Source organism: Gopherus flavomarginatus, chromosome 2, assembly GCF_025201925.1.
Source record: "Gopherus flavomarginatus isolate rGopFla2 chromosome 2, rGopFla2.mat.asm, whole genome shotgun sequence".
Lineage (NCBI taxonomy): Eukaryota > Metazoa > Chordata > Testudines > Testudinidae > Gopherus > Gopherus flavomarginatus.
Window position 1 is genome coordinate 299,055,100 of NC_066618.1, and position 26,384 is coordinate 299,081,483.

The window sequence follows — 26,384 nt, forward strand, 5'->3', positions numbered from 1 at the left end:
TTGAGCTTAAGCTTTTTACCTGTATTTTTTTAAGACTGTGTTTTTCTTTTTCTTTTTTCAAATGAAGGGAACACTTTTTTCCACAGCAGTTGTTTCTGAAGGGAAATGTCAGCTGCTTTTCAAAATCCACAGTCTTAAACAGTGCAAGATTACCAATGAGTTCACTGTATCTCTCTACAGTAGAGCCCATCAATAATGAAATAGAAGACAGGGAGATGGGGGCATGATGACATGTACCCAGAACCATCTGAGACACTGTTTTTGCCCCATCAGGCATTGAGATCTCAACCCAGAATCCCAGTGGGTAGTGGAGACTGTGGGAACCGTGGGATAGTTACTCACAGCTACCCACAGTGCAACACTCCGGAAGTCAACGCTAGCCTCAGTACTGTGGATACAGTCCGCCGACTTAATGTACTTAGAACATTTTGTGTGGGGAGACACGCAATCGACTGTATAAAAACGATTTCTAAAAAAAAGACTTTTTTAAATTCGACCTAATTTCGTAGTGCAGACATACCCCTAGACAAAGCCAACAGGGATTATGTATAGAGTATTCTCACACTATCTCACATGTCACATCCATCCCCCAACAGAATCTACTGAAAGCTAATCCCAGCAACAGCAAGGAAAAATGTCAACTACAAGTGAAAACCCAGAGTAGAAAGAGAAATTTGGTAGTTAGTTCAATTATGCACACATAAGCAAGAATCAGTTTAGTTAAGCATTTGATCTCACTAATGAAATTACCAATCCAGCTACCTGCAGTACTTTTTGTGGGGAGATTGCAGAGTGTTTCAGGACATAAATGAGCAAAAGGATTGCCAGTCAGCCAACAAAATGACAGTTGGGACCGCCCAACTATGATTCCTTGAAACCTTGACATCCGCCCCTAAGTGATTAGCAACCAATAATCGGCACCTAAAGTCACTCAGCTAATAGGTGCAGAAAAGGAAGTCTGGAGATACCTGTCACTGGGAAAGGCAGGCTCCATTTCCTCCTCCAGACAAGTGTGGAGTACTGCAGAAAATTAGTTGGGAAAGGATAAGAAATAAGTTAGTAAGAAAAAATATATCAACTAGTATCGGAAAATGAACAGAACAGCAAGTGGAGGAGAGGAAAAAGTATACCTGTAAAGGAAAGGAGCAAAGCCAGACAGAAGAAAAGAATATGTACCTGAAAAGAAAAGTAGAAGTGAGCAAGGAGGCACATAGGGTGCATAACCAGAGAAGGTAATAAGGAACCTCTGGCCAAGCCAAGCAACTCAATGGTATTTCTCCCATCTGTAACAGGATAGACTTTTTAATCCACTCAATTCCAGAATTTCAGGGAATGTTCTAGGCATCAATGGGCAGAATCCTATTGATTTTGGTGCAAATCAGAAAGCCAGAAGGGAGCAGAGGGGACACATACAACCCCCTGCATTTAGTTAGCAGAACCTGCAGTTTTAACCACATCTGTAATTGTCTATAGATGTACAAACAGGTTGATAGCAGCCATGGGGGAGGAGGGGGGGATGCCTGGAATCCCTGAAAGAGGAGGAATTGGAGGATGAAACACAAGGAGTTTATGCAAGGAATGGAAAATGTAAGGAGGCCCTTATGCATGGAATGCACTCAGATTACAGATACAATAAACCATGCGAGACTTTAGGTAATAACTATGGTTATGACCAGAATAAATCAGGATTAAACAGAGATTCTGGAGTCAGATTGCTACCCAGCAACAGAAAGTGCAAGAACAGCAGCATAATCCTGTGAGGCTCAGGACAGCCTGCTGTTACAGAGCTAAAAAGGAGGTTGGGGACGATCAGCAACTTGCTGGATCAGGCCCTTTCTCAGGGAGTGCTCAAGGATACTCCATGACGGATGGGCACAGCAGCAGGGAGCTGAAGTACCTACATAAGACGACCTATCAGATTTTCCCTGACTTTGGTTTTTCAGCAGAAGTTACCAGACTGAGAGGTGCTGAAAAGTGAGTCAGCACCAGAGTTCACACCCCCCTCACCTCTGGGCTGCTGGCACACAAGACAGAGCTCCCTGGTTGTGAGGGGAGCACCAGGCAAACAGGCCGATGCTCAGAGTGAGGGTGCAGGGGGAGGGGAGGATTCTTTGGAGGACCGTCCTATAATCCTTCCTGGGACCACCTCCTCCACAACTGAGCTCCTCAGCCGTGAGGGAAGCACAAGCTCGTAGCAAGGGGGAAGGAGTTTTGGGGGGCTCATCTATGATCCCCCAGGACTTGGCTCACAGCACAGTCATGGGGGGGATTATTCTGAGCGAGAGCCCCTGCTGCCACTCGCTATCACCCCCTCCCCCACAGCGGGGCTCCCTGGCTATGAGGGGAGCATGTGATCAGCAGGATGGTGGACACGGGCAGGCATCGGGGGAAGCTCAGAGACACAGAATCCCTGCGCCCACCACCAGAAGCACCTACCCGCAGCAGCTCCTCGCCTGCGGGAGAAGCGGCGGCTGCTCTCGGGGTGGAAAGGATCCTTGGGGGCACAGAGGGATGCAGATGAAGCCCCCTCCCGCCAGAGACCACACGTCCAAACCACCAACAGGGCAGGTCCCTGCCCCGCCCCCAGCACCCACGGGGGAGGGCCCCGACCCGCCTCGCCCCCCCGCCACCGGCACCCACGGGGGAGGGCCCCGCCTCACCCCCCCGCCACCCACGGGGGAGGTGGGTCCCTGCCTGTGAGGGGAGCAGGGGCTGCTCCCGGTGGGGGCGGGGAGGCTGCCGGGGAACCCGCCACAGCCCCGTGGCCCATCCCCCTCCCGCGCGGCGCCTCCCCCTGGCCCGGCCGTGACGCCAGGCCTCTCCACGCCCGCCCGGCCCCCGCGGGGGCTCCGTACCCACACGGCGGGCTCACGGCTCTACTCGGCCTCAGTCAGCAGAAAGGAAGGCGCGCTGGGCGCGCGGGGGATTCTGGGTCGCGGCGCCGACCAACCGTGGTAAGAGGGAGGGGGAGCCGGCTGGCGGCAGAGTGGGCGCGGGAGTGGAACAGTCCGGGTGAGGAGTGGGTCTTTGCTGTGAGGGGAATGGTCGGTTCTGTGGAAGTACATCCCCGGCTGCGGCGGGGAACGGAAAGGGCCGAGGGATTGGACACCCCCTGTTGCGAAAATGGAACATTCCGGCGAGGGCGCCAGCTATAGGAATTACTGCCAACCACAGGTGGAAGAGTCCAATGGGAGAGGGGAGGACAAGACGTTCCACTTCGGGGGGGGCGCGAAGCAGTGACAGCGCATGCGCCACAGGCCCGCCCTATCGGCTCTCAGGGGCCAGAGAGCAGACAAAAGACCTTGGCTCCCCGCCCCCACCCCCGGTTATAACGCGCCCCCCCCCGGGCCGGGCCCCCTCCGTCTCCCCGGGGCGGTGCAGGGCCTGGCGGGTTTATGGCTGCGCGCGGCCGCGGCCCCGGCGCCGGGCCCCGCCATGGATCTAGCCGCGGCGCGGGCCGGGGAGCGCGCTGAGCGGCCGCAGGTAGCCCCCCGCATGGCCTGCGGGCAGGACGCGCTGCTGCCCCCGGCCACCGGGGACCCCCCGGCGCTGGGCCTGCGGGAGCCGCCGAGGCGGAGACGCTCGCCGGACGGGACAGGCTCCAGGCGGCCCCGGGGGCGCCCGGGCAGCAGCAGCAGCAGGGCCTCGCCGGGGCTGGAGGAGCCGAGCCGCCGGGAGCCTCCGGTGGAGCCGGGCGGACGGAGCCCGCTGGAGCTGGAGGAGCTGGGCAGCAGGGAGCCGTCCCCGGTGTGCCTGGAGCTGGGCGAGCCCGGGGCTGCGGCGCGGTGCCGGCGGGGCGGGGGGCCCCCAGGGCGGGGCCCCGGGGGGCTGTCGGTGAAGATGGCTTTCCGCCGCGCCTACTCCATCAAGGACAAGCTGCAGGCCATCGAGCGGGTGAAGAAGGGCGAGCGGCAGGCCTCGGTGTGCCGGGACTTCGGGGTGCCCGGCGGCACGCTGCGCGGCTGGCTCAAGGACGAGCACAAGCTGCGCTGGTTCCTGGACCAGCTGGGCGGCGAGGTGGGCACCCAGCGCAAGAAGATGCGCCTGGCCAACGAGGAGGAGATCGACCGGGCCGTCTACACCTGGTTCCTCACCCTGCGGCAGCACGGCGTGCCGCTCTCCGGGCCCATCATCCAAGCCCAAGCCGAGGCCTTCGCCCGCCAGATCTACGGGCCCGAGTGCACCTTCAAAGCCAGCCATGGCTGGTTCTGGCGCTGGCAGAAACGGCACGGCATCTCCAGCCAGCGCATCTATGGCGAAGGAGGTGGAGGGGGGGACCCCGCCGCTCCAGGGACCCCGCCACTCAAGGCTGAGCTGGAGCTCGGGGCCCCCTCCTCCACCTTTCCGGACCCTTCGCTGCTCCTGCCCCTGCCGCCGCCTCCTCCAGCCGCTGCGGCTCCTTCGGATGGGGGAGGCTACGGGGACGAGCAGATCTACAACGCCAACGTAACTGGACTCTACTGGAAGCTGCTGCCGGGCCAGGCTGGGGAGTTGCGGGCCCATTCCCCCCGCCTGCAGCCTCCCCCCCGTCGGAGGTTGATGGTGAAGGAGCGTGTCACTGTGCTGCTGGCTGCCAACCTGACTGGCTCGCACAAGCTGAAACCACTGGTAGTTGGGGGGCTCCCAGACCCACCCAGTCTCCGGCACCACAACCAGGACAAGTTCCCAGCCTGCTACCGCTACAGCCCAGAGGCCCGGCTCGGACCTGCCCTTCTCCGGGCCTGGTTCTTTGAAGACTTTGTGCCAGGAGTCAAGCGTTATCTGCGCCGCAGTTGCCTCCAGCAGAAGGCGGTGCTGCTTCTCAGCAGCCCCCCGCCGCCCTCTAGTGCTGGCCCAGAGGAGCCACCCCAGCTGCAGACCCCAGATGGCTCCATCCGAGCCCTCTTCCTCTCCAAGGCTGCGGCAGGGGGCAGCTCAGCTGGAGGAGGAGGCCGTATCCCAGCCCCGCTGGAGCAAGGCGTGGTGTCCGCCTTCAAGCAGCTCTACAAGCGGGAGCTGCTGCGATTGGCCGTGTCCTGCGTGGCCAGTGGGGGAGGTGGCTCCGCTGTGGGGCCCAGCCCAGCCGGTGGTGGGAGTGGCCCCCTGGACTTTGTGCGCTCTTTCCTGCTCAAGGACATGCTATACCTTGCTGGCCTCTCCTGGGACCTCATCCCTGCTGGCTCCATCGAAAAGTGCTGGCTGCTCGGGCTGCGTGCTGCTTTTGAGCCCCAGCCTGGGGAAGAGGAACAGGGGGAACCACTGGGTGGGGATGGAGGTGGTGGGGACAGCAAGGTCTTCAGTGATCTCACCCATCTGGCTGCCCTGGCCTATAAACGCCTAGCACCCGAGGAGGTGGCTGACTGGCTGCACCTGGACGATGCAGCACCGGGCATGGAGGGGGAGGATGGAGAAGGGGATGGTGAGAATGAAGGACCTGGAGGCTGTGGCGGGGATGAGGATGAGGAAGCGGCAGGGGTGGATGCAGGCGGTGGGGGGGGCAGTGGAATGGAGGAGGAAGGGGATCCCCCACTGCCCACGGCCCAGGAAGCCATCAGGGGCTTGGAGACAGCACTACGCTGGCTGGAGAGCCAGGACCCCCGGCAGGTGGGACCACTCAAGTTGGTGCAGCTCCGCTCCCTCATTAGTATGGCCCAGCGGCTGCACCAAGGGGGTAGCTCAGACTCATAGTGGGGCGTGAGGGGGATGAGCTGGTCAGCCACCTACTGCTGCACCTTTGGGGGTGTAGCCCCACCAGACTCCCATGGGACGGATGGGGACTAACCCCACTCTGCAATGGGACTGACAATAGGGGACCCAACACCTCCACCCATCATTGCTAGGGAGTGGGGTCTAATACCTCGTGGGGCTCAGATGTTCCTCCCCCTGGGGCTGCCCCCCTGTCACTGAGGGGTAAGCCTACTTCCTGGGGCTAATAAGGGGGGATAACCCACCGTAAAATGTCATCACTTGAGGGCTATTCCTCACTCTGAACATCATTGGGAGGTGCTATTCCCTACTCATGGAACGTAGGGGGATAATTCCCAGCAACATCACTGGAGGGCTAATCCTTACCCCTGACATCAGCAGATCCCCCAACCCATGGGGCAGAGGCAGGGGGACCAATCTCTGTATCCAGTGTCACTGCAAGGAAGGGGCTTACCGCCATTCTCCTGGGATTGAGGGGAAACTAACCAATGTTCCTGAGAAGGGCTGAGGCGGGGAACTGGACATCAGCAGGACAGAGAAGGCACGCTGCCCCCTAGCTTGACTGAGAGGAGGGGATTCTCCCTCACAGGAGTGGGACTAATGACGATGGTGGAGCTGTGAGATGGTCAGCAGTAAAAATCCTGCTGTGAGGGGAAGGGGGCATGCATGGCTATACACGCCAAGAGAGGCTCTTCCTTCTCAAGTTGTAAAGAGGAAAACAAATGCTGGGCAAGGAACGAAGCTAAACGAAAAGCTTGGCTGCAGTCTCCCACGTTAAGTTCTGTGGAGGTGAATCCAGGTGGCAGCAGCAGCAGCCTCGCGGTCCAGACCCAAATCATCAATGGACTGGAGCTGCTACCAGCTGCAAACTGGCAGCCACGTGCTTGGGTATCTTTTTGTAAGAACTAATGTTACATTCTGGCGGGGGCTGGTCATTCATACGCTTCCCATTTGCTGACTGGTTGCCTGTTAAGCTAGGGTGGGTTTAAAACGGGGGTGGGTTTTACATGCACTGGATTAGAACTGGTACGCTCTGGGCTGGGGGTACTCTTAAGAAGCTACAGGCCACCCCGAGAGCTGGTGAGCTAATGTAACCTCCATGGCTACTTTATGTGCACAAGGGGTGCTATAGCTCTTAAACCATGGATACTTCAGACTCTTTAAAAATTAAAATACCATTTTTTTGCAATCTTCTTATAGCAAAACAGTTAAGCCTGGTGGCTAGGAAGAGAACGAAATTCCCTTCAGCGGTGGGACATTCTGCAGGCAGCAGATTCTTGGTTTTGCCTCTATAGAGGCTGTTATAGTGAGGCAGCTTGTAACATGTCCTGCAGCTGGAGTGAGGCAGGAATTGGAGGGGCCCACAACATTTATATTAAAAAATAGAGGCATGAGATTCTAATTGGAATCTTGGCCTGGTTTTAAAAAAAATACTTTTAGTCTGGCTAGTTAGCAAAAATAAAAAATAGTTGAACAGTCCTGCATTGTGGCAGGTGGGGATGGATACTTAGCCATCTTTTCCATCTCATAACTTCAGAGTCTATGAAGATCTAATCAATTTCTGTTCCACTTGGGGAGAGTGGGGGGGTTGGTAAATCGTCCCCTTAGCAGGATGTATAGTGAAGCAAAATAGATTTTAATGTGACTTGTCTTCTTCAAATGATGTGGCAATTAAGCTCTTGATTTAACCCTTGAAATTGCATTAACTGTACATGATTCGCCTAAATTTGTTTCAATAGGCAAGTCATCCGGTTACCTGTATAAAAAAAAAAAAAAAAAACACTGGCTGCTCTGAAAAAGAATCTCTTGAATTGTAGTTCAACTCTTGCTTCTGAGCCCATGAACTGATACTGAGACTTGTTTACAAAATAAAATCTCATAGCTTGAGACCAAGAAGAGTGAATAAATTGATACCGTTGCCTTATAATCCTATTTTTCTCCATTTGGATAATCAGCTCTGAATAGTGTCCTTTAAAACTGGAATTCCAGCTTCTGCTTTGGAGTAGCTTTATTAGGGGCAGGTGAAGACTGCCTGCTAGCAAATGAAAGACAGTTAATTTAGGAAACAATAGAGAGACAAAAACTATCACAAAACTGACAGCAGGGTTCATGTTACAAGGAAACTGTCTTTTCAAAAATATAAAGATAAATTCCACTACAGTAATGTTAAACACTTAACCATATGCACTTTTTAAAAAGATCTATCTTTATTTTTGCTGTTCAATTTGCACTGTCTTCAGAGCCAGCATATGAAAATAGTCTAATCAATTTCAGTTTTCTCACTGTCACATACAAGTATATGGCAGTGTTTGAGTTGCGTACACTATGGGAAAGTTTTAAGTTACATAATTGCACTGATTTACTTACTTTAATTATTTAAAAATCATTTCTATTACGTTTTTGTAATTTTTTTAACAAAAATTTTCACCCTAAGCTACCTGTATCACTTGAAAATAGGTCAGCAATTTGTATATTGCTGAAAGATATCCTTTAGTCAAACACTAGTCTGGCTCAATACAGAGGTCATGTGGTGAAATGATATGGCCTGTCTTATACTGGAGGTCAGACTAGGTGACCTAATAGTCCCTTTTTGGCCTAAAATGTCTATGAATCTCTAGGAAGATTTAAAATGTCACTCTTTGAAGGAGAGTTGGAACAGTGATTTCTCATGTAGAGCTTCATATGTCACTTAGGGATGGGGGAAAGATCCCACTAAAGCCTAAAAATTATGAACCAACTACAACTTCTGGTTCCAAAGGACTAGACTGTTAGGAAGATGGAAGGACATGAAGGACTTGAGTCAAGCTGTTGACGCTGGGCAGGCTAGCTAATCTTTGCATTTACTAAATTTCCTTTATTTTTGAAATTAGCGTGGCTGGTAAGTGAAAAGTGACAACACAAATGGCCTTGATGGGATCCCTGTTTGTCTTTCAGCAACTCCAGATAAAATGTATGGTACCCAATTGTCAATAAAAAGATGTATTTTATAAGTACCAGTGCCATAGACTCTCTCAGGATCAGAAAGTCAAGCAGGGTTCTTGCTTGCTTTGCATCAGCACAAGGAATAAAGATTCCAGAGCTGGAATTTATTTGGCAAGTCTGTTGATGATGCATGTGACAGAGTAGATGCCAGCTCTCATGCGCTGCTTTATATGTATATGGCTAAGAGGTGTAGGAACGTTTTTTGGAAAAGTGATCTGTCAAAGGATGAGCCATTGACTACAAAAATCAAAGAGTAAACATGGCAAAAAAGTAAGTAGTACCTGGTTCAAAAAACAATGTAATTGGAACAGATTTCCTTAAATCAGTAAGGATTTAACTTCAGTTTTTATAAACATTTTGCGAAAAGCTCGTTTTAAAAGTACTCCCCCTCAATCTGACAAGTGTCATTAAGGGAACCAGGAAAAGATTATTAGGAAAATCCAATGAATGCTTGGGACTCAAATAGACTGTTTCAAGGAATGAAACTGATTTCCTTTGTTTCTACGACGGCAAATGGAAAGGCCCCACCCTAAAATTTTTAGTTGGTGTGAGCAAAGTGTAGCTCAGAGCTTGGCAAGATGGAATATTACATGCTGGGACAGGTAGTCTCTGGGTTGAGCCTCTTAAAAATGACAGTGGCTGTAAAATGTTTTTTATGTAACTTAGGTTCATCCCCAGGGCCGGCTTTAGGCCTGTTCCACCAATTCCCCCGAATTGGGCCCCGCGCCCAGTGAGAATCTCTTCCCTGGCTAGAGGCGCCTTTTTAATTTTTACTCACCTGGCAGTGCTTTGGGTCTTCGGCGGCACTTCAGGGGCGGGTCCTTCACTCTCTCCGGGCCTTCAACGGCACTTCAGCGACGGGTCCTTCGCTTACTCTGGGTCTTCGGCGACACTTCGGCAGCGGGTTCTTCAGCACCGCTGAAGACCTGGAGCGAGTGACGGACCCACCGCCGAAGTGTCGCCAAAGACTCGGAGCTCCGCCCGGTGAATAGAAGCCCCACGTGTTTTTTTATTTTACATGTGTGGGGTTTTTTTTAAGTCATCTGTGCCAGGGCCCCGTCGAAACTGTTTGAATTGGACCCCGCACTTCCTAAAGCCGGCCCTGTTCATCCCTCAGCCTTCCAGCATGCTGCCAGTGTTAGTCCCAGTTGGGCAAAGTTTGGCTAGCACTGGGACATATCTGTTTGGAAACTAGGGGTAGCTAAAGCAGCAAGCTGAAAGGTGAAACAACCACCAGAGGAGCAGCGAAATCCACTGGAGGAGAAGATTCAAGAAGTTAGGAGTAATCAACGGTGCCATGGCTTTCAGAGGCTTAGGATGATGAGGATGAAGTAAAAGTGTTGTGATTTGGGTCTGGAAGAGAGCTCTGTCTCACTGGTGTGTAGAGGGTGGAAGCCAGATGGAAAGTCAAGGGTCAAATTGGAAGGTGATGTTAGATCTTATTAAAGAAATCTGGACAATCCCATGTGAGAGGGGCAGGAGGGAGTCAAGTAGCAAAATGAGCTGGGGCTACAGGTGTGATGGAGGAGAAATGAAAAAGCTGGTAGATTTGAAGAGAGTAAATTTGTAGTGGAGGAAATCTGCAGTGTCATGTGACTTACCCAGAGGTGATTAATACCACCTGAACAAGAGTGGAGACAGTGGGTGTATTGGCTTTTTTCGCTGCCAGGTGGCTCAGAGGAGACCTGAGAAGATGCTGTCCCTGCCCCAGAGATCCAACAATCTATTATTTGCTGACATGAATGAAGGTGGCAAAGAGGTGATGAAGTAAGGGAGGTACAAGCTATACCATCACACCGATAAGCCATGTATGTATGTTCACAATTAGGGAGTATAGAAAAATTAGTTGGAGCTCATTTAGCGTGTTGGTGAAGTCATGTAATTTCTAGATAGGCAACAATCAGGAAACTTTCTACTGTTTTTAAGAAAAATAAATACTGGTAAACTTCAGGCCTTGTATGTTTCATCTGGGAACCTACTTGTTTTGAAATCCTTGGTGGTGAGGCTTCTCTTTGAGTGGCCAGCTGTGCTTTGCAGTACTAGCTGCTGTAAAAGACTCTTCCCTGGAGCCCAGCTCCCACCTAACCCCCTGAAAAAAACACCCAGTATAGCCGATTGTAGCAATCTCATTCTGACGTGTGTCTTTTCTGCCATTCCCAGCAGAGTCTATCAGTTACTGCTTCTAATCCTGGTCTTTGGGAATTAATAAAGCCATCAGTCAAGTGACAGGTTTTTTCAAAAATTTTGTTATACTGAGGGAGAGCTGGTGAGCTGCACAGAAACAACACTTCATAAATCCATGATGACCCTCCTTGTCCTCTCTCTCACCCACTCTCACAAATATCCTGGCATATTTCAGTGTGTCACCTTTTGGGAATCACTGCTTGGGTTGCTTCGGGCCTAAGTGTCTGCTCTTCTGTGTTGATGCTTCCAAGGAGCTGCTGCCCCTGAGACGGGGGTTAGGGTCTGTATCTTCCAGGTGCGCTTTTGTCTCCCAGCATGAAAAAAAATCCTTGTTTTGTATATGGGGGGGAGAGGGTGAGAAGAGAGGAAAAAGAGATGGTGTTCTCCCTACAGTACTTCCACAATTCCAGAGTACTTGGCTGTTTCTGTTAGGATGATCAGCAGCGAAATAGTTAATTATACAGATTCAGTCACTGGAGGGGACGAGTGAATGTTCACACCTGGTTCTTTAATATGTTGATAACCTTGCAGCTGCATGCATCAATTTTTTTTAACTTGCGCTGCTTCTCCACTCTTAAATGTGGTTGCCATCTCGACATTGGCACGATGAGTTATAGATTCCAAAGCCAGAAGGGAGCATGGTGATCATCTTCTGACCTCCTGTACGTCACAGGCCAGAGAACTCCCTCAGAATAATTCCTAGAGCAGAGCTTTTAGAAAAACATCACAGTGGTGCATTGTTGCCATCTCAGAGCTCCTTTTTCAGTGCTGTGTTGGGTCCCAGTCAAAGTTATTGTTGCAGTAGTAACACTGACATCTCAACATTTTGCTAGTGAGTGCTTTGGATATTGGCAGTCTTTGGAGGAGTAACTTAGTGGCAAACAGATTTAGTTCTAATATGTTTGTTACCCACTGGGAGGTTCACTGGGAGTGCTTTGGATATTGGCAGTGTTTGGAGGAGTAACTTAGTGGCAAACAGATTTAGTTCTAATATGTTTGTTACCCACTGGGAGGTTCATTCAGTGTGACTAGGGACTGCTGCCTCAGCCAGCTACTTGATGGTACAGAATAATTCTCAGAGGCTGAAATGTAAGAGTGATGTGTTGCAATTCCAGTTATGAGAAACTTGGAGCTCTTGAAAAAGCAGCAAAGGAGATCCAGACTAACACGGCTACCCTCTGATACTTGGAGCTCTTGGTATGGGTCTATCATGAAGGTCTTTTGAAACACAGTTTAACTCCGTCCCCAAGAATCACCGCTCCCTTCCCCAGACATGGAATGGGAAGGTCTCTCAGTTATGTCCCGTATTTCACCCTGTGAAGCACCAAAGTTCAGAATTACATAGCTAGGAATATTCTACCTAGGAAGAGACTGGATTGTCAGAATCCAAATGTAGTGCTCTAGTGGAATGGGGAGTGGTCCGGTCTGGGACTGAGAGTTGGGACATCGGGTTTCTAATCCTATCACTGTGGCTGTGGGGGGAGCGGAGGGAATATGGTAGAGTCCAGGGGACACTGGACTCTTGGGTTCTGCACCAAACTCTGGTAGGGAGTATAGGCTAGTGGGGGGCAAGGGTCCGAACTGCGTTCGTGGCTTTAGGAGGCAGTGTTGTCCGATCTAATTATTAGAGCACGGGAATGGCAGACAGCCAATCTCTGTGCTTCCCAGTAGGAAAACATGTCCATGTTGTTTGCTGGGGAGACCCGGGAAGATGCACCTCATTTCAGGGAAGTCTTGGGGGTGCAGCAGCCATGTCAGCTAATTTCTGTGCGCTCCAGTACCTCCCAAACACTGCCGTAAGCTTGCTTTGAAACAGACATTGAACAGTTGTAGCTGGTTTGTACCCTGACAGTGGCTCCTTCAGCTAAGAGACCAAAGCCTTACGGCAAGATGCTATTGAATATAACACCTGTGTGTTGTACCAGTAATATGTAGCATGCAGAAAGAGCTTTTCATAGTCAAATTGTCTTACAAACCTTAACTAATGTAATCAGTGCAACTCTCAGAGAAGGAACAAAGCCTAACTGAGGTTTGTGAAATGCTCTGAGATCCTCTGTGAAGGGCTGGATTGGTTCAACGTGGGTCCTCCCCTTGATGTGTGTACACAGTTCCCATGGAGCAGAGGATGCCCTTCCCATAGCAAAGCTTTGGGATAAGCAAATGCCCCTTGAGGGCACTAACGGCTCTCTGTTCCAAGCCCATTGCAATGGGAGGAGGCTGCCTGAGGTCGCTGTGCTTTGGATAGGCTGGTAGCAATGGGCAGGGATGTTGATGACATGTAGTGGCTGGTGTTTCCATGGAGTCTGTAGCCCTCGGAGGAATCTTGGCCCTCAGACGGAGAACAGCAGCTTTGTGGGTGATAAATGAAGCATTCTGGTTCTGCCACTGGGGATTACGCTCTGCTCAGGGGAGATGGAAAAGGCCAGTTAGCTCAAGCCCATCCCCCTGGCAAGAGTTGGTCCCCAGGCAGAGCATATCCTATCCTTGATCTGGGTTGAATGTCATATACCAGAGGGTCTAGGGATGTCATTTCTCAGGCATCGGCTTCCTCCCTTCACTAGCACCGCACTGTCCTTTTCCCAGGCTGTATTTTAATGCTGATGGGCCACCACTTGCTCTCCTATCAGTTGCAGCAGCTCGCTCCTCTCTCCTTCCTGGTAGTACTGGGGGGCGGGGCGGGGCGGTGTGTGTGCATGCGTGCACAGACATTGTACCTTCCCTCTGGGGGCACAGCAAGAGGCTGGCAGGAGCAGTAAGGGTCCGATGCTGCTGGATGAAGTGGCAGGGGGCCTGCTGTGTCAGACATGTGAGACTGGTTGATGGGGAGGGTGGGTCCTTATAGTGGACTGGAGCATTAGGCAGGCTGGAGAGGATGTCATAAGGGAAAGCTGAAAATTCATCTCAGCTGACCAGCTTCACCACCTCTGGTGAGTCAAGGCCACCCACAAGAAGAACCTATGGGTCGTCTTCTTTCGGGCTGGCCCAGCCCCTTTTCTCTCTTCCTACTCAGTTCAGTGCCACTTTCACAGCCAGGGGACTTGCTGCACTGCCAGAAACACAGATTTGGGAGGCACTGATGAGGAACCCACGAGCTTCAGCAAGTGATTGCCCTTCTCTGCCTCAGTTTCCCCATTGTAAAAAGGATGGCAGGAGAGAGATCATTTGATCACTACCTGTTAGCTTCACTCTCTCTGGGGCACCTGGCATTGGCCACTGTCAGTAGACAGATACTGGGCTAGATGGACCTTTGGGCTGACCCAGTACGACCGTTCTTATGTTCTTATGGGATGACACTAAGGTACTTCAGCAAGGATGCGGGTGTGAGCAGGAAAACTAGCCAGATAGAGTTTAGCCTTTCTGCAATAGAAACCAGATGATCATAATGGGCAGGAGCTCTCTTGATTCACAGATTCTAAGGGCCCAGTATGTCCATCAGGTCCAACCTCCTGCAGAATGCAGGCCAGAACATTTCACCCAGCGATTGCTGATGTCGAGGGAATGATTCTTTCCCTCCCATGTCAATGAGTGCTAGTGAACCCAAAAAGTTATGATTGAACTGCAGCATCTGTCTGCACACTTCTGTGTCATGTACAGCACCTTGCACAGCAGCAGCATTTCCCACAGCGAAGTTGATCAGTTTCAGGCATTGATGCCGCCTTGGTTTCTCCTGTTCTCTGCCTGTGGCAGGCCTCAGTTTAGGCTTCCCAGGACTAAAAGGCTTTAGTTAGACCTAAGTTATTGGAGTCAATATCGTGGGAACAACGTAAATATTTAATAGAGATCAGACTTTAGGGTCCCTTCTGGCCTTAAATGCTGCAAAAGAAAGGTTTGTTGGTTTTAAAATCCCTTGGTTCAGTAAAAGGGGGCTGCGAGGAATGTGGAGGAGAACAGATCTATCCAAACCTGGGACCATCGTGTCATGCTTAAATCAGCAAACCGCTTCCCCATAGCAAAAGGTGTTTATGGCTCTCACCAGAAAACAGAGCTGTTCCTCTCTGCAATACACTTGCTTGTGTAACATTGCAAAGTCCTGTGTAGCACATGCCATAAACCAATTCATTAGGTCTGTGCCTTAAAGGGGAAGTGTAAATCATCACAGCAGCTGATTGCCCCCTCCACAAACCTCAGGATTTTATGTGCTCATGAGACATTTTTTTGTAGCTGGGTGAGTTTTCATTCAGCCTCAGGGCTGGGATATAAATGTCAAACTCATTTTAACTGCTGGTGCTCCTGCAAGCCAAGAAGGGACATATGCAATTATACCTATTTATAGCATGTGAGCCCAAGGCTGCCACCCAGTGTTTTATTATGAAATGAGACTTTCTATGCGCACTTTGGGCAGGCATTCCGACTGCCCCCCCTTCTCCCTGCACCCTGGTGCTGTCCAATACCTCTCACTGGAGGACATTCAGTCTAGTGCAGAACAAGAGAGGGCCTTGAAGCACCAGCTACCTCCCTGTGTCTGAGGATCTCCAGGGCAACGCTAGTTAGAAAGGAATGCATTCCTCCTCTGCCCCAGCTGAGTTTGGCCTGCAAGCTGCTCTCCAGCCCCTATTGCCATAGAATCCACTGTTACCATTTATTGCTGCTCTCCCTGCTTTCATCCCAGCACTCAGCAACTAGAGATCACTTCCTCCTTCATTCAGAAGCCTTCTCATTATTATTTCCAGGGCAAAAAGGTTCCAGCTGAGACCAGGGCCCCATCCTCCTAGGAGAAGAACCGGTCTGTTTTGTTGGAAAATGCCAATTTTGCAGCAATGTAGTGGGCTGACGCATTTCCAGTGAACCAACAAGCAGGGTTTCGGCAGGCAGCTGGCAGGTCTCCAACCCACTCGTCTGGTGGACTGCAGGGCTTCCAGGGTCCATGCTACCGAGCAGGAAAAGTGCCTCCCCTGGGAGCTCCAGTTGGCACCAGGGCTCTCAGCGTTCTAGGCTGCCCTTTCTGCAGCTCTCGACCGTGACTTGTCCCCTGGAGTCAGGGTCAGCTGGCTGCTCATTCATTCGGAAAGATACTGAACCAAAACAGTTTGATTTTGCCACAAAATAAAAAAAATCCAGACTGTCCTTTTGCCTGGGAAATGGCATGGTTTTGAGTCTCTGTTCCAATTTGGAACAAAAACTTGTTCGAGGCACCGAAGAATTTCTGTGCAGAACAGAAATTTAGAGTTTTGACCCGTGAGGAACTGCACAGCCTCATAATGAGACAGTCCCTGTCCCGAAGAGCCTACAATCTAAACAGACAAGCCAGATGAAGCGTTGGGGGAAATGAGGCGCGTTCTCCCCCTTTGACAGGTGGGGACTGGAGCAGAAGATTTGCCCTGGATTATACAGGGAGGCTATGGCAGAGCAAAGGACTGAACCCAGATCTCTCAAGTCCCAGCCTAGCACTTCATGCACCATCCTTCCTCCTTTCCTCAAATAGTCAGTGTGAGTTTTTAAGTGGGTGTGTGTATGTGTGTGCGTGAAGCTTTTGACTTTAGTTTTAAAGACAAAAAATGAAGACCTTTCCCCAAGGGTCAAAGAAAATAATGCTGGAGCCTAGAACCTAGCAAACCCAGTGATTGAGTGCCTTACAACTAAGCTTGGCAGAATTCAAGCCTTCTGGGTTTTTTACAATTTCAATGGGTCATATCAATGTTTAGTTTTTTAAGCATTTTTCCCCTAATTTTTATCTATTTAAATTTTCACATTTGTGGGAAATCAGTGGGGGGCAAGTTTCAGACAATAAATATTTAATGACTATAGATGTTGAGCTTCAAAAAGCAAGATTTGCTAACTGTTAAAACCCATTTTGTGAACATCACATGTTAAAATATACAAAGTAAATATCCTTTACTAGGAGACTAACAAATTTATTTGAGCATAAGCTTTCGTGGGCTAAAGCCCACTTCATCGGATGCATAGAATGGGACATATAGTAAGATATATAGACACATACAGAGAACATGAACTCCCACCTTTTCATGTTCTCTGTGTCTATATATCTCCTCAATATATGTCCCATTCTATGCATCCGAAGTGGGCTGTAGCCCACAAAAGCTTATGCTCAAATAAATTTGTTACTCTCTAAGGTGCCACAAGTTCTCCTGTTCTTTTTGCAGATACAGACTGACAGGGCTGCTACTCTGAAACCTGTCCTTAACTCAGATTCAAATAAATTCTCAGGCAGAATTTTTTTTACTTTGCCTGTCAGTAAATTTTGATAATGGACAAAAACGTGTTTGGTGAAATTGACAATTAAAGATATTTACAGATAAAAATCAAATCCTTCCAAACCTCCTTATTAATACCATGATACAGGCACCTCGTTAGCCTGACACCCCCGTTAACCACACAGCAAAGACAGCAGACTATCAAATACTGCCATGCACGTCCCTCTGACTTCAGCTCCACAGCCCGTTCACCACTCACCCTTGCTTCTGAAATGCAGCCAGCCAGCGCTGATCAATACTTTTCATTTATAAGATACAGGGGTAAGGTGTTGGCTTACACAGAAAATGACCTTTTCATAAAATAAATTTCAGCAGGAAATACCTGTTTTCAACTCGGTTTTTATTTTGGGGGGGTGGGGGGGGAGATCAGACAATATCCTCAAATGACCCCATTTTTCAATGAAAACCTGAACATATTTGTAGAAAAATGTAAACAAAGATGAAAACCTTACAATTCCTGACCCGCTCCAGGTGCAACCTCATGGGAGGGGGGGGATGGATGGAGGGGGACAGATCCTCATCCTGTCAAGCGCTGTTCTTACTCTGGAGGAATTGCTCCTCCCATCCCCCAAAAAATCAGGCTCCCTGCAATTCCCCCTCTCGATGGCCCGATCCAAAGCTCACTAAAGCCAATGGAAAGATTCCTATACAGCTCCTCTCTCTCCTCCTGAGCCAGTCCCTCCAGCCCCACAACATCCGTGCTGCTCTTCTCTGCACCCTACCTCCCGTAGCCTTTCTGTCTTTCCCTCACTCCGCTCATTATTTCAACCTGAAGCCAATTCAGGGTCCTGCACCGGAGCAGCCGGCACAGCCCTAAAGGGCTGCAAACGGGGGTGGAGCAGAGACGGCTGGCTGCATGGCTGAGAATGAGCCAACAGAGTGGGAGGTGGCACAGGAGATGGGAATTGGCCTTGCAGGGACATCTGTTCAAGTCCCTAAATGGAGGCCCGGTCCATATCTGTGTCATCCTCCAAAGCCATATGAATATTGCATGATGCCACCTGCCAAGGTGCATTACGTAGTTGGAGTCCCAGGACCGTGAGCATGGCTGACAGATCGCGGAGGGAGCAGTGGGGGAAAGCCGGGCAGGAAACACATTTCAGAGCCATTTGGAGAAGGGGCACACAGAGCACACCCTCCTCCCCTGGGCCATGCGTTGTGCTGGGGTCACAGCTGGCCTTGACCCTGAGGTATGCACCAAGGGGCTGGTAGTGCAACCAGTCAGAGATTGCTGAGGGCAAAGGCACTGTCTGCTTCTGTTTGCAGCTCACCACTCGGCTTAGAGCTGGCATTACCTGCCCATCCCAAACCAGAGCAAACGGGGGTCACAGTTCAGGATCTTCGCTGCCCTGCGGTGGATTCCCCTGCATGAATGTGAGAGGGGCTGTTAGCTCCCAGCTGGGACCAGCTCACCGGGCAGCGGTGGGGTGGCAGACTTCATGTCTCAGGCTGCCAGATGAGACAGAGAGGCTGAGCACTCAGGAGATCAGAGCTCTACGCTCTAATACCGAGCTGGCTTGTGTCACTCTGCTGTCCTGTGCCTCGGTTTCCCCAGCTGTAGAATAGGGACAATCATGCCACCCAGGCTTTGAGAGCCACAGAAGGAAAAGCACTTCGTGCATTAGCTTGTGATGGACAAAGTACGTGGGTGTGTTCTCCGAGGGAGCAAGTAGGTAGGTATAGTTGGGAGTGGAGTCTTGTGCAGCCAGAACACAGCCCTACAGGTACCTCCGCATGCCATCGTTAAGTCTTTCATAGCTGAGCATTTTATCACACATCCAGACAACATACGGTCGGTAGATGGCGTGGCTGACAATAGGGCAGCGGAGCTGTTCGTCGAGGTTTGCTGGCATGGGGAGATAAACTCTGATGCCCCCGCCCACCCTACGATCACCACTGCCTAAAGGAGGGAGGAGATAAATTCCCTTTCCCCCTTCTAGCTGCCCGATGACCCAGTTACACCCCTCCCTCCCTGATTCTGTCAATACCAGGTTTCACTGAGCATTTGGTGGGGCTGTGGGGGCTATCTGACTTCGATTTGACAGTGAGCCAGGGACACTGCGTAGTGATGGATTTGGCCCTGCAGCAGAGTGGAGGAGCTACTGTGCATGGAGGATCTGTGCCAACCTCCCTTCCTGAAAATGCTGCAGCAGCAGGAGGAGGGTTAATGCAACCTACAGCCATGGACCAGCTTCTTCTCCGCTTGCAACGCACAAGCCTGAGACCAGCCCTAACTTTGCTGACCGCTGCTTGCCCCCAGGGCAGGGGCCAGCTTGCATGGACTAGAGCAGGTGGTGATGATGATGATGTCACCATTAACCCTTTAGTTAGCATAGGAGCCAAGAGACCAACAGACCTTTGGAGGGCACAGGACACCTCTATTTCACCACCCGCTGCTGGCACACATGGCTTCCTATGCCACATGCCAGCTGGGGCTCTCCTAGGACAGCCGGTGCAGCTGCTAACAAGCAGCTGGAGCTTATGGTCTCTTCCAGGCCTCTGCTGCTACCTATTTCCTGCCCACCCAGCAGTGAAAACAGTCAGGAATACAGGGAACTCCCCCCTCACCCAGGCACTCAGAGGGAGCACGGGCTGTTGGGACCTGGGGACTTGCACCTCCCTGCTAAAGGGGGAGGGAAGCTGCAGGCTGCATTAAGGCTCCATGAGCCACCACCCCCAGAAGAACATCCTATAAACCAGCACCTGCTCACACCACCCGCCACCAGACCAGACCCACCAGCAGGTGAGACACTGGCTGGACCGTCACCAGGCGGCAGATAGGAAGGCTGCACTTTACCGGTCGGGACTGTTTCCCTGACAGCCATGTGATCATTTCAGATGCAGACAGCAAGCCTGGTGCCAAGGCTGCCTTCGGAGGATGAGCACCGTCTCTAAACAAAGGAGAGCAGAAGAAGCCAGGAGTCTGGGCCAGCTGCTCCCATGTCCTGCTGTTGCCATCATTTATTAGGGACCCACTGTCCGGAGAGAGCAGCCATCGCGTACGCAATGGATACGAGCGTGAAGTCCCCACAGCTGAGGCAGGGCTGGGCCAAGGCAGGTTGGGGGACTGCCAGGAACACGAGGGGACCCTGCCTTACATGTGGGGAAGCCATGCCCCGTGGGGATGGACTGGGGCTAGAGGAGATCACTGGTGACCTGGAGCTGGGAATCCCTCAGGCAGGAGGAGAGGCACCTGGGGGGGAAGAATGGGATCTACATCCACTGGACAACCTGGGAAACTTCCTTCCATTACAGAACGGAAATTTGCATGTGGCTCAGACAGGCCAGGCACCCCGGAACACCCCGCCCGGTTGGGCCCCTATCTCTCGCCCAGCTCGTGAGCCCGCGTGGTCGCAGCCTCCACGGCGTTCATGACGGTGGCCCGCAGTGCCCCCTTCTCCAGCTCGTGCAAGGCATGGATGGTGGTGCCGCCAGGCGTGCAGACGTCGTTGCGCAGCTTGGCCGGGTGCTCCCCTGTCTCCAGGATCATCTTTGCTGCTCCCTGCAAGAGGAGGCGGGCTCAGAGGAGAGCAGGGTGGGTGGGGGGCTGTGCCTTTGCATCTTGTACGCGTTCCTGCTCTCTGATTTGGGGAGCTGGGGGAGGGAGACCATGCTGGTCCTTCCCAGGAAGAGACATGACTTCCCCACTCTCCCATCGGCTCACTCTGTGGCCTTTGGGAACAGAACCCATGTCTCCCAACCTGGGGACTTTGCTCTGATTGCTAGACGGCACTGCCTGCCATTGTTATACATGGTGTGAATGCCATTAACACAAGAGTTCGGGGAACCAGCTCAAACTCTCGTCAGCGAATGTACCCCATTGTAAATTCATGACCTGCTTCCTCCAAGGGGTAGAAAACCTGCCTTACAAGGATAGACTCACGGAGCTTGGTGTATTTAGCTTAATGAACAGCAAGTTAAGGGGTGACTTGATCACAGTCTATAAGTACCTACATGGGGAACAAATATTTGATAATGGGCTCATCAGTCCATCAGAGGAAAGTCTAACACCATCCAATGGCTGGAAGTTAAAGCCAGACAAATTCAGACTAGAAATAAGACATAATTTTTAAAAGTGAAGGTAACTGGCCATTGGAACAATTTACCTCAAAGGTCCCTCACTGGTAATTTTAAAATCCAGATTGGCTAATTTCTAACCACTCTGCTCTAGGAATGATTTGAGGGCAGGTCTGTGGCCTGTGTTAAACACAAGATCAGGCTAGATAATCACAGTGGTCCCTTCTGGCCTCGGAATCTGTGATGGCTGCAAGAAATTGGCCAGCTGGTAATCCACAGATTAAGGGGCAGCTGGCCCCAGGTGCCCCCTTCCCCAGTCCCTACCTCTAGCCTGTATCCTGCTCCCCCTCTGTTCACATGGTTTTGGTTTCTCTAACTGAAAGGACTTTGGGGCAGTTACTGACTCTTCCTAAGTTTGTCCGGTCTAGCTGCAGCCACCTCCCCCCTCTGGTGGCCGTGCTAGGACATGCAAAGAGGCTTTGCTTCTTCCAGTTCAGCCCCATCATGTCCTGGATGAGTCCCCAGGAATCTTTTGCACTGACTGCAAGTGGTGGAACTCAGGATTCTTAAGCAGCAAGGCCCCTACGGGTCCCAGAGGAGCCCATACTTGGCTGATCACAGCTCAGCTCAAATGGCAGAGTCCGTCAGAGAAGCTAAGGGGTTAGGAACCAAGGTGTGGTAAGACAGCGACAGCTAAGGAATTACTGGAAAGGCAGATGGAGCCGCAAGGCACAGGGGTGATACAGGAGTTTTCCCTAAGACTGAGAGCTTTTCCTGGGCACTTGCTGTATGGGCATAGCAGAGGGTGCTGCAGGTTGCATTGGGGAACCCAGGACTGGAATAGACAGGGGAGCTGCAGGTCAGAAGAAAGGTGCATTGGGGGCTGATGGAGGGGGCAGGACTGGGTTAAGCAGGGGAATCTGAAGACAGACAGCAAAGTCCAAACTTACCAGCAGTGTCTGGGCTGCAATTTTATTGGCCAAGGCACTGGGCATGCCCATCTTCACAGCACCTTCCGCCAGGGCTTCAGCAAACAAGTAAACCTGGCGCAGGGAAAGGCGGACATTCAGGGAACTGCTAGATCTCACTGCTGTTGCTTCTGGAGGACAGGACATGGAGGCATCCCAGGACAGGAGCCAGCCTGGCAGTGCTGAGCCAGCAGAGCCTTCCAAAAGCTGCTGGCCACCATCCTGATCCTGGCAGGAATCAGATGCCCATGAAGCTAGAAGCAAGTTACAGGCCAGGGACTGAGGTCTCCAACTGGACTCCATTAGACCCCTGATTCCTAAGCCTATAGGGCAATGGCAGCAGTTACTAGACTAAGAGCTCAGCTGTAGCAGCCCCAGATCCCTGTTTGCTGACTAGCCCACCAGGGGCACAGGCTGCCCCACTCTAAGATCACATGGTTTAGAGGCAGCCGCAGGTCTATCGTGGACATGAGCACACACAGCCCAGCAGGCGACGGGCGGCACCAGGGATTCATCATTCAGGGAGAGAGGGGAGCCCAGGGTGCCCATCGGAGAAGCCTCAAGTGTCAGGACTGATAACCCAGAGCAAGGCTTGGGAGTCGCTGTATTCAGGTGCAGAAAGGCCAGGGTGGAGGGAACAACCCTGCCCTGGCAGGGCTGGCAGATGATTAACTGAGAAATACCTGGGGTTGGAGGGCAGCATTAAGAGACGCTGGGCCAGCGCAAGGGCACTTACGTAGGCTACACCGCTGCCACTCAGGCCCGTATGGATATCCATGTAGGACTCAGGCGTTTCTTCACACAGCCCGCAGGCGGACAGCAGGCTCTTCAGCAGGGCAGCCTCCTGCTCCCCAGCACAGCTCCCCCGGGCAAACACCACTGCCCCCTCTTGCACCACGCAGGGCAGGTTGGGCATGACCCGCAGCACCTTGGTCCCAGCAGGGAGAAGCTGCAGGGAGAGACGGCCGTGACACTAAACCAGGAGAACACTGCGGCTGGTGGGGACAGGGGCTGGGAGACAGCCCAGGGGTCTCAACGCAGGGCGCAGTATGTGCCTTTCGTCACAGAGGACATGGCAGGCTTAACCCAGCCCTTGCAGTGCGTCCACATGGCAACCCACCAGGCAGCTCAGGAGCTCAGCATGATTGCCAGGGGAAGCCTGGGCTGAGCTAGCCGAGGGGCTGAAGGTTAGGATTGAGGGGCATCAGTAAAGCTAAAGCTGGGTGTGCGTGTGTGTGTGGGGTGGGGGGGTTGTCCAGCACTGGGATAATGGGGGGCTGCAGGTCAGGATAGAAGGGCACAGGGCATAATACTCAATCTGTGACAATAATTTTACAAAGTACAGGGAGGAGTGGAGGTGGGTGGGGAAAAACCATTGACAGCAACTTAGGAAGGAGGGTTTGCGGAGCCTAGCCGGGGTGGTGTGTGTGTGTCAGGTCAGCATCCCCTGCTGGATTCAATCTCTTCAGATGCATACAGAAAGGCAACAGTCCAGAAGCAGGACTAAACAGAAAGCAGCTGACTGATGACAAGAAACACAAAACCACCAGGGATTATGCTGCAGGCCCATGTATGCCTATGCTATGGCTCCTCTGCTGAGACTGGCACAAACTGACCTGCTTGCTGGCAACTAGGACATGGCAACCTGGCAGGGCTGGATTAAGGCACAGGCATGACAGGCGCATGCCCTGGGCCCCAGCTCCCGGAATCACGGGATTACAGCACATTTTCAGCTTTTACTTAAAAAAAATGAAAGTCTCTAGCTCTCTTGACTCATTGCCTGGGCATAACAGGTACAGGGATGGCTGCCTGAGTCTGCAGAGAACCTGGGACAATAGCTCTGAGGCTTGAACTGCTCATATACCTCAATGGACTGGATTACACCTGGAAGTAGCAAGCACCACCCTTCCCAGAACAATACTCCACGCGTGGCAGAAGGGGAAGAGTACAGCAGGCCTGGTGTTCCACCCCAGCAGGCCAGGTGTAAGTGCTGGGACACCCCTTGCTATCCCCTGCCTCTCTGGGATGGATGTCCCCTGAAACTCCCTGCCCCCACAACCATTCCGTGTAGGGGGGCATATCTATGGCACATGGGGGGGAAGCCTTGATCTGGCCCTGGCTGTATACACACCGGACTCACTGGAGAGCTGCGTGGATCTGGAGCACTCTTTACCTACAGGCATTCTCTCTCTTATCCAGGCCATTGTATAAAAGCAAATATAAACTGTTCACACACATGTGCATGCCCCAGACACTCACCCAGCTAGCTGCCCCACAGCTTAATGGGGAGTGGGAGGGCCAAGAGGGACCATCAGACACTCACCTGTTGCAGTGTCTGCAGAGTGACTCCAGCAGCCACCGATACGATAATGTGGTCCCGGGTAACTGCAGGAGCAATCTGCCGCAGGACTTCAGGAAGCAGGTGAGGCTTGGTGGCTAGGAAGACCAGAGTACAGTGCTGCAGCACCTCGCTGTTGCAGTGTGTCGTCCTGCAGCCCAAATCCTGCCACCCAAGGAGATGGGACATGGTTAAAGGCTTGGAGAGGAAAGGCCAGCAGAGCAGGACAGGCTGGAATTCACCAGTACAACAGCAGCACTCAGCACCCGCCTGCTCTTAACACGTTTGCGAGGTTAAAACTCAGCCCTGTGAGGTGGGGAAGGGCCATCTGAGGATCGTTCCATCCACTACTGGCATGCACTTTAAACTGCAAGGCTGGGGTACTGGGCTGAGTATTGACCCAGAGGGAAGCCCGCCCCCCCAGCTAATTCACTAGCACCATTTCCCAGGGCACCTAGATGTTCCTCACAGGAATTTAGTAGCTTGCAGGATCTGATGGGATAACAACAAAGCGGCATTGAGCACCGCTACTAGGTTTGCGTCCTGTTTCCAGACATCTAGACACTATTAGCTTTTCCAGTCTCATGGAAGAGAGACTCAACCTTTCCCACGCAGCCTGCCCTCGCTCACCTGGAAGGCACCCAAGTTCCTGTCGGACGGCGCGCTGGCCAAGATGTTAGCAGCTTTGACTTTTCCTTAAGCACAGAGCAGAGGGAATCAGCTGCGTTAAAATGCATCAAGACAATGCTGCGTTGCCTCCAACACAGACAAGAGACCAAAACAAACACAGCTGAACCTTGGAACCGTCACCCAGACCGAGCTGCGGTAAGAACCCAGCCCAAGGGTTCCCCCCCTCACCAGCAAGTGTGAGATTCCCAAGGGCTGTGAAATGCTAACAGGCAGGAGAAGAGGCTAATTGCTGCTGGAGGAGCTTGCCAAGTGTGGGCAAACAGGGGCCGTAGGCTCTGTGGGCAGCGATGCCAGGTGATTGCAGGGAACTTACTTTTACCTATGAGGGCAATGGTGTCAGCAGACCTGGAACGTCTGCAAGCCTCATGGGAACAACCAGGCAGCTCTATGCGGCCTTCACTCCCTAGGAATCAGATCCCAGCGCCACTCGTCACGGGATCTGAGCAGAGATGCCCTCGTAGGGGTGCGGATGCTGGGCCTGGCATCCCGGAATCCTCTGCACAGGAAGGACATGCAGATGCGTCTGGGATGAGGGGTGCAGCAGGGGCCCACCGAGGGACGCAGCCGCGCGGGCACGGGGCTCAGGCTCCGGAACTCCGGCGCGGGGCACGGCAGCTCGTCACACGGGGCTCCATCACTGAGCACCAACGTGCCGTGGCTATACGGGGACCCACTGCGGAAATGCAGCCACCTCTGGGGCGAGGCACGCGGCTCCGCGGGACAGCCCGAGGGGCGGGGCTGAGCACACAGGGCCGGCGGGGGGCCCTACCTGCGCGCACCACGCCCTGCGCCACCCCTTGGGCCATGCGCCCGGCCCCCACGAACCCGACCCGCAGCTCCTCGCGCGCCTCCATCCCGGGCCGCCTGCCCCCAGCTCAGCCACGTGGGGCGGGGCTCCGTGCTCGCGCCCCACGCCGCGCGGCCCCGCCCCTCGCCTCGCGATTGGCTGCGCCGGGTGTGATGTCATCGGGCGCCGCTCTCAAATGGGTCGCAGGAAGCGTAAAAGCTGCTTCTCTAGGGGGCGGTGTCAGGTGAGTGCCGCGGCTGGCCCACGTGGTGCCCCGATGGGGCGGGGCCCGCGCACTCCTCCCACGTTGGTAGCACGTGGGGGGGGGTGCACATGCTAATGGGGGGTGGCTTGTCCCCGGGGGGAGGCAGCCCCGCCCCCATTGCTCCCTGGCTGGTTAGTAGCTTTGCACCCCCCGGCTCTCCGAGCGCTCCCCACGGGGCGGTGTCCTTCTCCCCATCCTGGGGTGGAGGCTGCATGGGGGGGCAGACCCCCCCTCGGCATGGAGTCTGTACCTCGGA

At 52.6% G+C, this 26,384-nt stretch overlaps 3 protein-coding genes across 6 annotated transcripts in view; 1 reads left to right on the forward strand and 2 right to left on the reverse strand.

The window, feature by feature from the left end:
* Window positions 1–26,384, reverse strand: part of EEF1D (eukaryotic translation elongation factor 1 delta) — a 420,646-nt gene that overhangs the window by 33,166 nt on the left and 361,096 nt on the right. The window contains exons 1-2 of one of the 3 annotated variants that reach the window (XM_050940809.1): window positions 1,131–1,171; window positions 969–1,020 (exon numbers count right to left, since the gene is read on the reverse strand). The exons of 1 other annotated variant lie outside the window; for it this stretch is intronic. In XM_050940809.1, coding sequence (XP_050796766.1) covers window positions 969–994 — 26 coding nt within the window. In that variant the 5' untranslated portion in view covers window positions 995–1,020; window positions 1,131–1,171. Of the gene's footprint in view, window positions 1–968; window positions 1,021–1,130; window positions 1,172–2,855; window positions 2,876–26,384 lie in introns of those variants that run through there. One more of the 3 variants, XM_050940812.1, reaches the window with a different exon arrangement.
* TIGD5 (tigger transposable element derived 5) lies at window positions 3,409–13,217 on the forward strand. 2 transcript variants are annotated; one of them, XM_050940870.1, is made up of 2 exons: window positions 3,409–6,573; window positions 12,846–13,217. In XM_050940870.1, the coding sequence occupies exon 1, from the start codon at window positions 3,436–3,438 to the stop codon at window positions 5,665–5,667; it is 2,232 nt and encodes a 743-aa protein (XP_050796827.1). In that variant the 5' UTR covers window positions 3,409–3,435; the 3' UTR covers window positions 5,668–6,573; window positions 12,846–13,217. The 2 variants fall into 2 exon arrangements, with proteins under 2 accessions (XP_050796827.1, XP_050796826.1); XM_050940869.1 differs by lacking the exon at window positions 12,846–13,217 and adding an exon at window positions 8,556–8,678.
* Window positions 20,000–25,930, reverse strand: PYCR3 (pyrroline-5-carboxylate reductase 3). Its single transcript, XM_050941296.1, has 6 exons — window positions 25,846–25,930; window positions 25,017–25,081; window positions 24,372–24,551; window positions 22,785–22,997; window positions 22,031–22,123; window positions 20,000–20,565 (listed from the first exon to the last, which is right to left on the reverse strand). The coding sequence occupies exons 1-6, from the start codon at window positions 25,928–25,930 to the stop codon at window positions 20,383–20,385; spliced, it is 819 nt and encodes a 272-aa protein (XP_050797253.1). The 3' UTR covers window positions 20,000–20,382.